General features: G+C 43.2%; 1 protein-coding gene across 1 annotated transcript in view; it reads right to left on the bottom strand.

The window, feature by feature from the left end:
• Window positions 1-1,790: 1,790 nt before the first annotated feature.
• PXT1 (peroxisomal testis enriched protein 1) overlaps window positions 1,791-12,959 on the bottom strand; it is a 37,991-nt gene continuing 26,822 nt past the window's right edge. The window contains exons 3-4 of the mRNA XM_074039112.1: window positions 11,239-11,369; window positions 1,791-3,081 (exon numbers count right to left, since the gene is read on the bottom strand). Coding sequence (XP_073895213.1) covers window positions 2,977-3,081; window positions 11,239-11,369 — 236 coding nt within the window. The 3' untranslated portion in view covers window positions 1,791-2,976. The remainder of the gene's footprint in view (window positions 3,082-11,238; window positions 11,370-12,959) is intronic.

Raw genomic sequence — 12,959 nt, 5'->3', positions numbered from 1 at the left:
AGGTCTGGCAAAGTTACAAATGCATTTTCCTTTCACCCAGCAATCTGCCCACCAGAAATTTATTCAACAAATATCCAAAGTATACGTAGTTACATATTTCATTATGGTTTATAATAGCAAAGTATGAGAAATAACTCAAGGTGTCCATAAAAGGAGGCTTGATAAAGTAATGTGCATTCATTTGTTTTAATTTTAATTTTCCTTTTTTTTTTTTTTTTTTTTTAGAGACAGGGTCTCACTCTATCACCCAGGCTGGAGTGCAGTGGTGCCATCAAAGCTCACCTTAACCTTCAACTCCTGGGCTCCAGTGATCTCCCACCTCAGCTCCCAAAGCACTGGGATTACAGATGTGAGCCACCACACCCAGCCAAATTATGTACATTCATTTAACTGAATACAGTTCAACACTTTATGGAGTTCTCTGTGGATCATGGCAAGCTCTCCAAGAGGCAGTATGGCATACTGGATAATAATCTAGACTTAGGAACACCTGCCTGGTTTGGAATCCCAACCATGTCATTTACTGGCTGTGTGCCCTTGAGCAAGTTTGTTAACCCCTCTACTGCCTCCCTCTACTAACTACTGCCTCAATTTTTTTTTTTTTTTTTTTTTTTTTTTTTTTTTTGAGACGGAGTCTTGCTCTGTGCCCCAGGCTGGAGTGCAGTGGCGCGATCTCGGCTCACTGCAAGCTCCGCCTCCCCGGGTTCACGCCATTCTCCTGCCTCAGCCTCCCGAGTAGCTGGGACTACAGGCGCCCGCCACCTCGCCCAGCTAATTTTCTTGTATTTTTAGTAGAGACGGGGTTTCACCGTGTTAGCCAGGATGGTCTCGATCTCCTGACCTCGTGATCCGCCCGTCTCGGCCTCCCAAAGTGCTGGGATTACAGGCTTGAGCCACCGCGCCCGGCCCTTGCCTCAATTTTTTAACAGTGAAAAAGAGCAAATAATAATACCTGTCTCATAAGGTTGTTATGAATAAGTAAGTTAACATTTGTAAAACACCCACCCATGCTAAGTAAAAAAATCAAGGTACGAAACAGTGTGTATTACTACCTCTTGTATGTAAATATATGTGTGTGTATATATGTGTGTGTGTGTATGTATGTATGTATTAACTAGTGTTTATACAAAGAACCTCTGGAAGAATACATAAAAACTAAAAAGCATAACTGGAATTTAGAGTAGAAAATAAGAGAAAGGGTTTTTGTTGTAAACCTTTTCATATTGTTGTGATTTTTTTTTTCCCCTAAGACAGAGTCTTGCTCTGTCGCCAGGCTGGAGTGCAGTGGCATCACTTTGGCTCACTACAACCTCCGCCTCCTGGGTTCAAGCAGTTCTCCTGCCTCAGCCTCCTGAGTAGGTGGGACTACAGGCACGTGCCACCGCGCCCAACTAATTTTTGTATTTTTAGTAGAGACGGGGTTTCACCATGTTGGCCACGATGGTCTTGATCTCGTGACCTTGTGATCTGCCCACCTCGGCCTCCCAAAGTGCTGGGATTACAGGCGTGAGCCACTGTGCCCGGCCTTGTTTTGATTTTTGAATCATATAAATAAAAACCTATTCAAAATACATTTTAAAAAGAAAGTTTTAGGACTAGTCTGCCAGAACCTAAGTAATAATAGAAATAAATAGGCACTGCCTGAGACAGACTAAAAATGGAGACATTTCCCTTTGGAAGGACAAAGTTGATGGTATGTATAATCAAAGTCTACAAACCAATATGAGCAGGAATAAGTGGCTAGACCCCGCCATGGGGTTCCTCCTTCAAGAAAGAAATATGCACAGGGGTTTCATGCTCAATAAAATAACAATATTTATTTCTGTTTTAGAATTTTTAAAAATAATACTACTATGAAGAGCTCAAGATACATAAACTTTTAATTTATAACAACAAACCTTCTTAATATTTATAATTATTTTAAAGGAGGGGAGAGAGGGACTATGAGGTAGACAAAAACGTAAAAGGAGAAGAATGGAGGTGAAAGAACTGCGTCAGAGCATGCAGGAGAGAATGAGTGAAATACATTCAACAGGCAAAGGGCCCACCAACCAATAACAGCAAAACCATCCAGCAATAGGAACAGAGAAGTTTTTGCCTTGTGATGGATTCATAACTCTGTCAGGTCTTACACTCTTCTAGAAGGCAGGACTGTTGGCTAAGGACTAAGCACTCCCAATTTTAAGCAGGCAAGCCTAAAAGAGGATGGCAGAGCAGGGAAAGACACCTTGGAGCAGGGTTGAGTGGTATGGGAAAACACTGGAGTGCTGAAGGAAGACCTGAAGGGGGTCACAGAGGAGTAAGAGGATCAAAGGTGAGACAAGAACATAAATGTTGTAGAATCAGAGCCTGAGAAGGAAACACCCAATGGTGCTAGTGGTAGTCGTGGGGCCTCTAGGCATGGAAATGGGAAGGTAGATGAGATGGACCATATGTTGGATTTGAGTATTAGAGACAAATGTTTCACTTCGATTTTCCAGAGAGAGTTGGGGCCAGGACTGGGGCAGGGAGGTGACATGTCACTGAGAAGGAGAAGCTGTCACTGCAGATCTGGACATGAGTAACGAGAGTGGAGCCAACAGGTCACCAGAGGGCATGGTGCCCAGGGAGTGGCCCAGGAGAAAGTGCCCATTTCTGTGATCTTTAGTTTGAGGACGAGATTCTCTTTCATTCCTGGAAGGAAATGTTCAAGGTTTCCTCACAAGGAGCCCTGGGACCATCCACAGCACTGGCATTTTCTGGGCAGCAAGGCTTCCTGGGGTTTACTCCTTGGGCTTCATCATGACGTGATTGCAGACATCTCATAGCTAGTTCCTCCGAAGAGACAAATGGCTCGTGAGCCTGCAGTTCTTCAATAAACCAGGTGTAGACCAACAGTGATGGGAGACGAAGAAGGGTGTTCTTCCTGTCTGTCCCAGTGGGATTCATGTTTCTCAGAGGGTAAAAAGAAAGCAGAACTTGACCTTTACTTTCCTTTTACAGCAAATGGTTGTTCCAGAAAAAATGCAACAACACCTGAACTCTTCTAAAGAAAAAGAAGACAAAACCATCTAGTGCATCTATGCCATCCTGTTGAAGATCCTATTTGAAAAAAAGAGAGACAGAAAGGTTTTATTTTTAAGTGATAGAATAATCCAAAGTTAAAAATTCAACACAATGGAAAATAGTAATTCAATCCATGCTGCAAACAACCTTCTTGGGTTGCTTTATGAATAGTATGAGCTGAAGGACAGCACCTTCCATATGGCCATATCCTCACATTGCCTTGGAAGTTTGCCTCTGGACATATTTTCCTATCTGACCATCTTTCCCATCTGGCTTCAAACTTCTGGGCTCAAGAGATTCTCCCACCTCGGCCTCCCCAGTATCTAGGACCACAGATGCATGCCATCACATCTGGCTAATTTTAAAAAATATTTTGTGCAGACAGGGTCTCACTATGTTGCCTAGGCTGGTCTCAACAAATTGGGGCTCATCAGCAAACTGGGACACCCTTTTCAGGGCTGATAACCTATTCCCCTGGCTTCCCAAAACACTTTCTTAGTCCTCTCAAAGGGGTAAGCAAATTTGCCTTGAGGCTAGAAGAATGGAGAGAAGACTGGGCATGGTGGCTCCCGCCTGTAGTCCCAGCACTTTGGGAGGCCAAGGCAGGTGAATGGCTTGAGCTCAGGAGTTTGAGACCAGCCTGGGCAACATGGCGAAACCTCATTTCTAGAAAAAATTAGCCAGGCATAGTGGCACACACCTGTAGTCCCAGCTACTCAGGAGGCTGAGTGGGGAGGATCACCTGTGCCTGGGAGGTCGAGGCTGCAGTGAGCTGTGATTGTGCACAGCACTCCAGCCTGGGTAACAGAGGGAGATCATGTCTCAATAATAATAATAATAATAATAATAATAATAATAACCGTAAATAATGTCTAGGACTTAGATGGGCAAAGAGGTGAGGTGAATATTAAGTACTTTGGAGCAGAAAGTAACAACTGTTTATGTCAGAACATCAGAAAAAGACTGTGGGTCAGACACAAATGCTCCCCCGCCTGCCCCCTGCAGTCTGTTCTCAGCACAGCTCCCTCTGTGGACTGTTGAAATGTGGTTCCTCGGCTCAGTGCCCTCCAATGGCGCCACCTCACTAGAAAAAAAGCCCTTGTAGTGACCTCAAGGCCCTACCTAATCTGCCCACCACCCACCCCTGACCATACACAGATAGATAGATAGATAGATAGATAGATAGATAGATAGATAGATTGATTGATTTTTTTTTTTTAAGATGTATTTTCACTCTTGTAGCCCAGGCTGGAGTGCAATGGCGCACTCTCGCTCACCACAACCTCCACCTCCCAGGTTCAAGCGATTCTCCTGCCTCAGCCTCCTGTGTAGCCAGGATTACAGGCATGAACCACCAAGCCCAGCTAATTTTTTTTGTATTTTTAGTAGAGACAGGGTTTTTCCATGTTGGTCAGGCTAGTCTAGAACTCCCAACCTCAGGTGATCCGCCCTCCTTGGCCTCCCAAAGTGCCAGGATTACAGGCGTGAGCCACCATGCCCGGCCCTGACCATATCTTTTATGACTTTCTCCCTCACTCAGCTTCAGCCACACTGGCCTCCTTGCCATTCTTCAAACACATGAGATGCATTCCTGCCCCAGGGGCTTTGCTGTCCTCCTGCCTCCAATCCTCTGCCTCCTCCCCGATACCCACAGCTCAGTCCCATGCTTCTTTCAAGGTTTTCCTCAGAAGTCACCTTCTTTATGGCTCACGCCTGTGAGCACTTTGGGAGGCCGAGGCTGGTGGATCACTTGAGCCCAGGAGTTTGAGACCAGCCTGGCTAACATGGTGAAACACCCCTGTACTAAAAATACAAAAATAGCCGGTGTGGTGGCATGCCTATAATCCCAGCTACTCGGGAGGCTGAGGCATGATAATTGCTTGCACCTGGGAGGCAGAGGTTGCAGTGATGACTTTGTTCCACGGCATTCCAGCCTGGATGACAGAGTGAGACTGTCTCAAAATAAAATAAATAAAATAAAATAAAATAAAATAAAGTCACCTTCTCAGTGAGGCCTTCCCTTAACATCTCTACTTAAAATTGCAAACCCCAACACTCCTTATCCCTTTCCTTGCTTTACTTTTCTCCAAAGCATGTATCACTATCTGATAAACTACCTACTTTATTTGTGTAGCTACTGTTTGTCTCCCTTACAAACTCTGTGAGATCAGGAATATTGTCTCTTTGATCACTCCCATAACTCCAGTACTTAAACAGAGCCTGACATACAGTAGGTGCTCGATAAAAGTTGAAGAAATGAATGGAGAAAGGAATGGAAAACCATTAGCAGTAGGCTAAGGAACTTAGACTTTGTCCTGCTAGTAACTGAAAATCAATAAATGTTTTTCTCCCCCTCTTATAGTTGATATCAGCTAGGAAAATGGAATGAGTTTCCTTTCAGCATGGCAGACAAGAAAAAGTATAGAACACTGAGTCAGATGCTCATATATTTAAATTCCAGTCTTGTCACTTAGAAGCTAAGTGCCCTTTGATAAGTTTTGCAATCGCTCTGAAACTCCACTGCTTCTCCTGAAATACCTGTGACAGCAGTTCATAGGGTTACTGGGAGAATGAAATGAAACATGAAAAAGTGTCTCAAATAGTACTTGGAAAAAAATTTAATAAATGTTTGTTTCCCTCCCTTCCTCCTAACAAACTGAGAAATTCCCTATGCATTATGACATCAGTCAGATTCCCAGAGGAAACAGATGGCACACCCAAATTAGGCTAATTCAAGGTGAGTTAAATAGAGAGACTCTACAAAGGTGTGGAGAAACCACAGAGGATGGGGCAGTACCCAGACCCAGTGACAACAGAGTTGTCACCACTCCTAGGGGCGTAAGGACAGGGAGGGAGCAGTTTCCAGAACCCAGAAGGAGAGAAAAATTTCGAAGGCATATTTAAAATTCTAAAAGTGATGAGAAGCCTAACTATTTTAAAACATGCTTTATATCTAGAAAAAGTATATGTCCCGGGCTTAAAAAAAAAAAAAAAAAAAAAAACTGGATTAAAAAAAACATACTTGAACCCAAACCCCACACAACTCAATGGTAAAATAGAGATTTTTTTTTTTCTTTTTCAGATTCAGGGTCTCTCTTTGTCACCCATGTTGAAGTGCAGTGACACAATCATAGCTCACTAAGGCCTCGAATTCCTGGGCTCAAGCAATCCTCCCACCTCAGCCTCCCAAGTAGCTGGACTACAGGCACACACCACCACACCTGGCTAATTTTTCAAAAAATTGTTTTGTAGAGACAGGGTCTCACTATGTTGCCCAGGCTGGTCTCAAACTCCTGGCCTCAGCCTCCTAACGTGCTGGGATTACAGGTGTGAGCCACTGTGCCCACCCTAAAAGATGTTATTTTGAGAAACACAAAACACTTTTGAAAAAGACAGAGCACTTGCTTAAGTAAAAAGAACAAGAGAGGAAAACTTTGGCAGCTCAACAACAATCCATTTAGCATATAAAAATATAACTTGATGAGCTGCTTGATAGGCAGTTCCAAGAGCAGGAATAAAAGTTTCTTTAAATACATCAGTGGCAGGAAGGCATCTAGAGAATCGATGTGACTGCTTGATTAAACAGAGTACAAAAGGTAAATAAATGATGACTATATATGAAAGAAAGTTACCATGCCAGACTTGAAATTCTGTTAATTTCCTTGATTTGAACTTCGAAGCAGCAAAGCCTTTAGCATTTCAGAGCCAAACTTAGAAGGATTTTTTTTTTTTTTTTTTTTTTTGAGACAGGGTCTCACTCTGTTACCCAGGCTGGAGTGCAGTGGCACTATCACAGCTTATTGCAGCCTTGACCTCATAGGCTCAAGCGATCCTCCCACCTCAGCCTCCCGAGTAGCTGGGACTGTGGCCACCACACTCGGCTGGAATTTTTCAAACTATTATTTTTTAAATGTGTTGTGGTCTTTTTAAAGCTGTTCTAGGCTGAGCGCAGTGGCTCATGCCTGTAATCCTAGCACTTTGGGAGGCCGACGCAGAGATTGCTTGAGCCCAGGAGTTTGAGACCAGGCTGGGCAATGTGGCGAAATTGTGTCTCTACAAAAAAAATACAAAAAAGTTAGCCAGGTGTGGTGGTGGGCAACTTTGGTCCCAGCTACTCTGGAGGCCTAGGTGGGAGGATTCCTTGAACCTGGGAAGTTGAGGCTACAGTGAGATAGTGCCACTGCACTCCAAATTGGGCAACAGAGTGGGACCCTGTCAAAAAAACAACAACAAAAAAGGTATTCTAAAGTGCAAGTTTATAGGTTTATAGTACAGAACAAATGTCTAGGTCAAAACCAGCTTTGTAAAGTTCTGCAAGAAAAGCTGGAGCAGGCATAAGGATAGCTATACAGATCAGTGGAACAGAATTGAGAGTACAGAAAGAAACTCTCATATTTACAGCCCATTGGTTTTCAACAAGGGTGCCAATGATGGCAATGGCTGCTGCCCTCATACTGGCTGCAGCAGGAAGGTGCAGCTTAGGCCGCATGCTCCATGGAGCCAGTGGGAGCCCCACCTCTTCTGAGTTGGGGCAGGAGCTCCCTGGGTGACACTCTGGCCACCCTCCCAGTTGCAGGACCCAGGCATCTCTGCAGCCTGCACCCTTGGGGGCCCCAGGAAGGACATACCCCTACCCCTGAAGGCTCAGGGGTGTCTGTTCCCACTGCCTGGCCTCTCTCTGCTCCCAGAGCCTGCTCCAATCTCTGAGTAGGGGTGGGGGCCAAGTCCCTCATGGTGCCAGAGGCAGATTGATTCCTGGGTGGAAGGGAGTGGGTCCCCAGTGAGACCCCATCTTCAGGTCAGAGAGGGTCTAAAGGCTGGGGGCTAGGCTACCAGTCCTGTGGACCAGAGTGGGTACTGGTGTTGCCCCTTCCAGACCCACCCATGGCCACCCATGGACCAATCAGCATGCACTGCCTCCCCTCTGAGGTCCATAAAAGCCCTGGGCTCAGCCAGAGCAGGGCAGATGACGTCCTCAGGACAAAGAGGGTAGAGAGACAATGGGATGATCAGCTGCAGAGAGAAGCTACCCTCTCTGCTGATAGCTGGAGATGAGGCAACAACAAGTTGCAGAGAGGAACTGCCCTCTCTGCTAACAGCTGCAGAGATGACCTGCTGGCAGAGAGGAGCCACCCTCTCTAGGGCCGCCTCTCCACTGAGAGCTGCAGACATTGGGAGGACTAGTTGCAAAGAGGAGCTACTCTCTCCAGGGCCTCCTCTCTGCTGAGAACTGAACACTCAATGGATAACCTGCCTACAGAGAGGAGCTACCCACTGCGGATCTCCTCTGAGCTGTTGTAACACTCAATAAAGCTCATCTTTGTCTTGTTTACCCTTCACTTGTCTGCATACCTCATTCTTCCTGGATGCAGGACAAGAACTTGGGGAAAAGATGCCATGGCCACAGAGATTTCCGGCCAGAAAATTGACACCCCAAAGATCCCATAACACCAAAACAATTTATAGGGAAACAATCGTCTTTTCAACAAATGGTACTCCAGACACAGTGAGATGTACCTATAGTCCCAGCTACTCGGGAGGTTGAGGTGGGAGGATCTCTTGAGCCCAGGAGTTTGAGGCCAGTCTGGGCAGCATAACAAGACCCCGTCTCAAACAAATAAACAAACAACAACAAAATCCAAATGATGTTGGGACAACAGGATATCCATATGCAAAAAAAGGAAGACAGACTCTTAACTAAAATGTATGCAAAAATTAATTTCAAATGGATCAAAGACCTAAATTTAACAACTAAAACTAAAAAGCCTTTAGAAGAAAACATAAATGTGACACCCAAAGCAAAAGCACTAGCAACAAAAAGAAAAGTAGATAAATTGAACTTCATCAAAATTTAAAACTTTTGTACTTCAAAGAACGCTATCAATAAAGTAAAAGGACAACCTACGGAATGGGATATAATATTTGCAAATCATATATCTGATAAGAAACTTACATCCAGAATATACAAATGACTCCTAGGCCAAGGCAGGAAGATCATTTGAGCCCAGGAATCCAGGACCAGCCTGGACAACATAGTGAGGCCCTGTCTCTACAAAAAAATAAAATAAAATAAAAATTAAAAAATTAGCCAGGTGTGGTGGCACGTGCCTGTGGTCCCAGCAACTCAGGAGGCTGAGGTGGAGGATCAATTGAACCCAGGAGTTCAAGGCTGTGTGAGCTATGGTCACAGCACTGCACTCCAGACTAGGCAACAGAGCAAGAACCTGCCTCAAAAAAAAAAAAAAAGACTCATATAATGATAAAAAGATAAGTAGTCAATTAAAATGGGCAAGGATATGAATAGACATTTCTTCAAAGAGAAAAATGACCAATAAGCATATGTAAAGATGCATATTATTCATCAGAGAAATGCAAATCAAAAACACAATGAGATACACTTCATACCCACTAGGATGGCGATAATCAAAAAGATAGTTAATAACAAATGTTGGCAAAGATGTGTAGAAACTGGAACCCTCATACTCTGCTGGTGGACCACAGTGTATAATAGTGTAGCCACCTTGGAAAACAGTCTGAAAGTTCCTCAAAAAGTGAAACACAGAGATGTCACATGACCCAGCAATTCCATTCCTAGGTATGTACCCAAAAGAATTAAAAACATTTCTACACAAAAACTTATATACAAATGTTCATAGCATCATTATTCATAACAGCCACAAAGTGGAAACAACCCAAATGTCCAACCACTGGTGAATGGATAAGCAAAATGCGGCATATCTGTACAATAGAATATTCAACTGTAAAAAGTAAAATACTGATACATGCTACAACATGGATAAGCCTTGAAAAAAGTATGTTAAGTGAAAGAAGCCATACACAAAGTTCCATATTGTGTTACTCCACTTATATAAAATGTCCAGAATAGACAAATCCACAGAGACACAACGTAGATTGGTGGGGCCGGGCTTTGCACTGGCTGTTCCCTCTGCCTGGAACACTTTCCCACTCCAGGTGTTCCCATGGCTAGCTCCCTCATTTCCAGTATCTGCTTAAATATCACCTTCCCAGAGACGCCTTCCCCGACAGCCTATTGGAAGTCACTCTCCATCAATCAGTGTGCCCTGATCCTGCTTGGAGCTCACATCCCTGTCTGACTTGGCTGTTTACTGTTCATCTGCCTTGTTATCTGCTCCCTCCCCACATCATTTCTATGAGACTGCTGCTCACTGCTGTAGCCACCAATGCGTGGAACTGAGTCTGGCATTCAATAAATATTTGTTGGAATGAAATTGGCCTATCAAATATTTATTTGATTGCCTATGTTCTCTATGTTTATTTTCTCTTTATTTCTCTCTTGCTTTATTTTATTTTATTTTTATTTTTTGGGACAGAGTCTCACTCTGTCACCCAGGCTGGAGTGCAGTGGCACAATCTCGGCTCACTGCAACCTCTGCCTCCCAGATTTAAGAGATTCTCCTGCCTCAGCCTCCAGAGTAGCTGGGACTATAGGTGTGTGCCACCATGCCTGACTAATTTTTGTGTTTTTCAGTAGAGATGGGGTTTCAACATGTTGGCCAGGCTGGTCTCGAACCCCTGACCTCAAGTGATCTGCCCACCTTGGCCTCCCAAAGTGCTGGGATTACAGGCATGAGCCCCCTCTTGCTTTTATAGCATTATTGTTGGGATCTCCCATCCATGTTTTGTCTCCAGGATGTTTTATCTGAGGAAAAGGCTGTGTGTTGTCCACATTTGGACCTGAGTATAAAAGAGGACACGGCACTCCCTGTGGCAGGAATGGTGGAGGACAGCATGGTGGAAGCTGCACCAAGAAAGCTTCACAGGATAGTTGAATCTAAGAGCAAGAAACTGGGCTCTGAGGGGTCCGCCACCCCGTCTGTCACAGAGCGCATGTGATCACACAAATCCCCTGAGGAATGCATAAAAAGGTAGATTCTGATTCTGATTGTGTGGGCTGGAGTCTCAGATCTTACACATCTAACCAAGTGATGCTGATGCTGCCAGTCCACAGACCACAGTCTGAGTAACAAGTATGAGATTAAATGCCAGCTTTGGCTCAGGTTCACAATATTTAGATCTAATATGTGGTAATCCAGACAGTATTAATCCATTAATTCTGATAATTCCTGGGCATCTCAGACACTTGGCAGCTGTGGTTTTGTTTGCTCTTTCCTCCTACCTGACAGGCCCTGGCTGGGGAAACTGAAGCCTCACCTCTCGAACCATCCTATGATCAATACTGTCCCCAATGTGTCTCAGCTGCATGGCCAACTTGTGAATTATTTCCTCCTGGTGATGCTTCTGACCAATGCTATGCTCCTTGGGCTGAGAAGGTAGATTATGATCTGCATTGAGAAAAAAAGAGTTCAAAAGACATAATCCTACTTAATTATCTGTAAAATCACCACTAGTTACTAAAAACTGTCTTAGAAAATGAGAGGGTGGGCTGGGTGCAATGGCTCATGCCTGTAATCCCAGCACTTTAGGAGGCCAAGGTGGGTGGATCACTTGAGGTCAAGAGTTCAAGACCAGCCTGGTCAACATAGTGAAACCCAATCTCTACTAAAACTACAAAAAATTAGCTGGACATGGTGGCGGGCACCTGTAATCCCTGCTACTCGGGAGGCTGAGGCAGGAGAATCACTTGAACCCAGGAGGCAGAGGTTGCAGTGAGCCAAGATTGCACCATTGCACTCCAGTCTGGGTGACAAGAGTAAAACTCCATCTCAAAAAAAAAAAAAAAAAAAAAAAAGAGAGAGAGTTGAAATTCAGTTCTTACAATAATTATCAAAAAGCAAAGCCTATCTATTGGAATAGGTCAGCTCTCTCCAATAGAAATATAATTCAAGCCACACATGTAATTTTAAATTTTCTAGCAGTAAAATCAGGTAAAATTAATTTTAGTAATTTATTTTACCTAAATCAATATATCCAAAATATCATAATTATAACATTAATCAATATAAAATGATTAATGATGTATTTTGCATTTTAAAATTATACCTAAGTCTTTGAAATTCAGTGTTTATTTTGTACTTACAGGACACCTCAATTTAGATGCTAACTTTTCACCGGAAAATCTTGATCTATACTTAGATTTCATGAAGTTGACAGTTTAAAAAGTAGATTCAGGCCAGACGCCATGGCTCACATCTATAATTCCAAAACTTTGGGAGGCCAAAGTGGGAGGATCACTTGAGCCCAGGAATTTCAGACCAGCCAGGGCAACATAGTGAGACCTTGTCTCTACAAAAAATTAAAAAATTAGCTGTGCGTGGTGACTCACACCTGTAGTTCCACCTACTTGACTGAGGCTGACATGGAAGAATTGCTTGAGCACAGGAGGGGAGGCTGGAGCCAGCTATGGTCACACCACTGCACTCCAGCCTGACCAACAGAGCAAGACCTGCCTCAAAAAAAAAAAAAAAAAAAAAAGATTCACATATCCAGGTCATTTCAAACATACTTAAAAGGGCTCCAACAATTAAATCAATTATCAGTTTTCAATTTAAATTAATTAAAATTAATTAAAACTTAAAATTCAGTTCCTCAATTGCACCAGCCACATTTCAAGTGCTAATAACCAAATGTGGTTAGTAGCTATTGTATTGGACAAGTAGTAATAGATCTTTATAGCTTTTCAAAATAGATTTTTCCACTATATATATAATATATAGTACATATTATATATGTGTGTGCACATATATAAAATGGAAAATCTATTTTGAATAACTATATATAAAAATTCTGTGTGTATACACACACACACACACACACATATATATATATATATATATATATATATTTTTTTTTTTTTTTTTAAATAGACACAGGGTCTTGCTTTATTGCCCAGGCTGGTCTTGGTTTTAAACTCCTGGGCTCAAGCGATTCTCACACCTCTATCTTCCGAAGTGCTGGGATTACAGGAATGAGCC

This window comes from Macaca fascicularis, chromosome 4 (genome assembly GCF_037993035.2).
Source record: "Macaca fascicularis isolate 582-1 chromosome 4, T2T-MFA8v1.1".
NCBI lineage: Eukaryota > Metazoa > Chordata > Mammalia > Primates > Cercopithecidae > Macaca > Macaca fascicularis.
The sequence above is the reverse complement of the archived record's forward strand: the minus strand, read 5'-3'. Positions and strand labels throughout refer to the sequence as shown.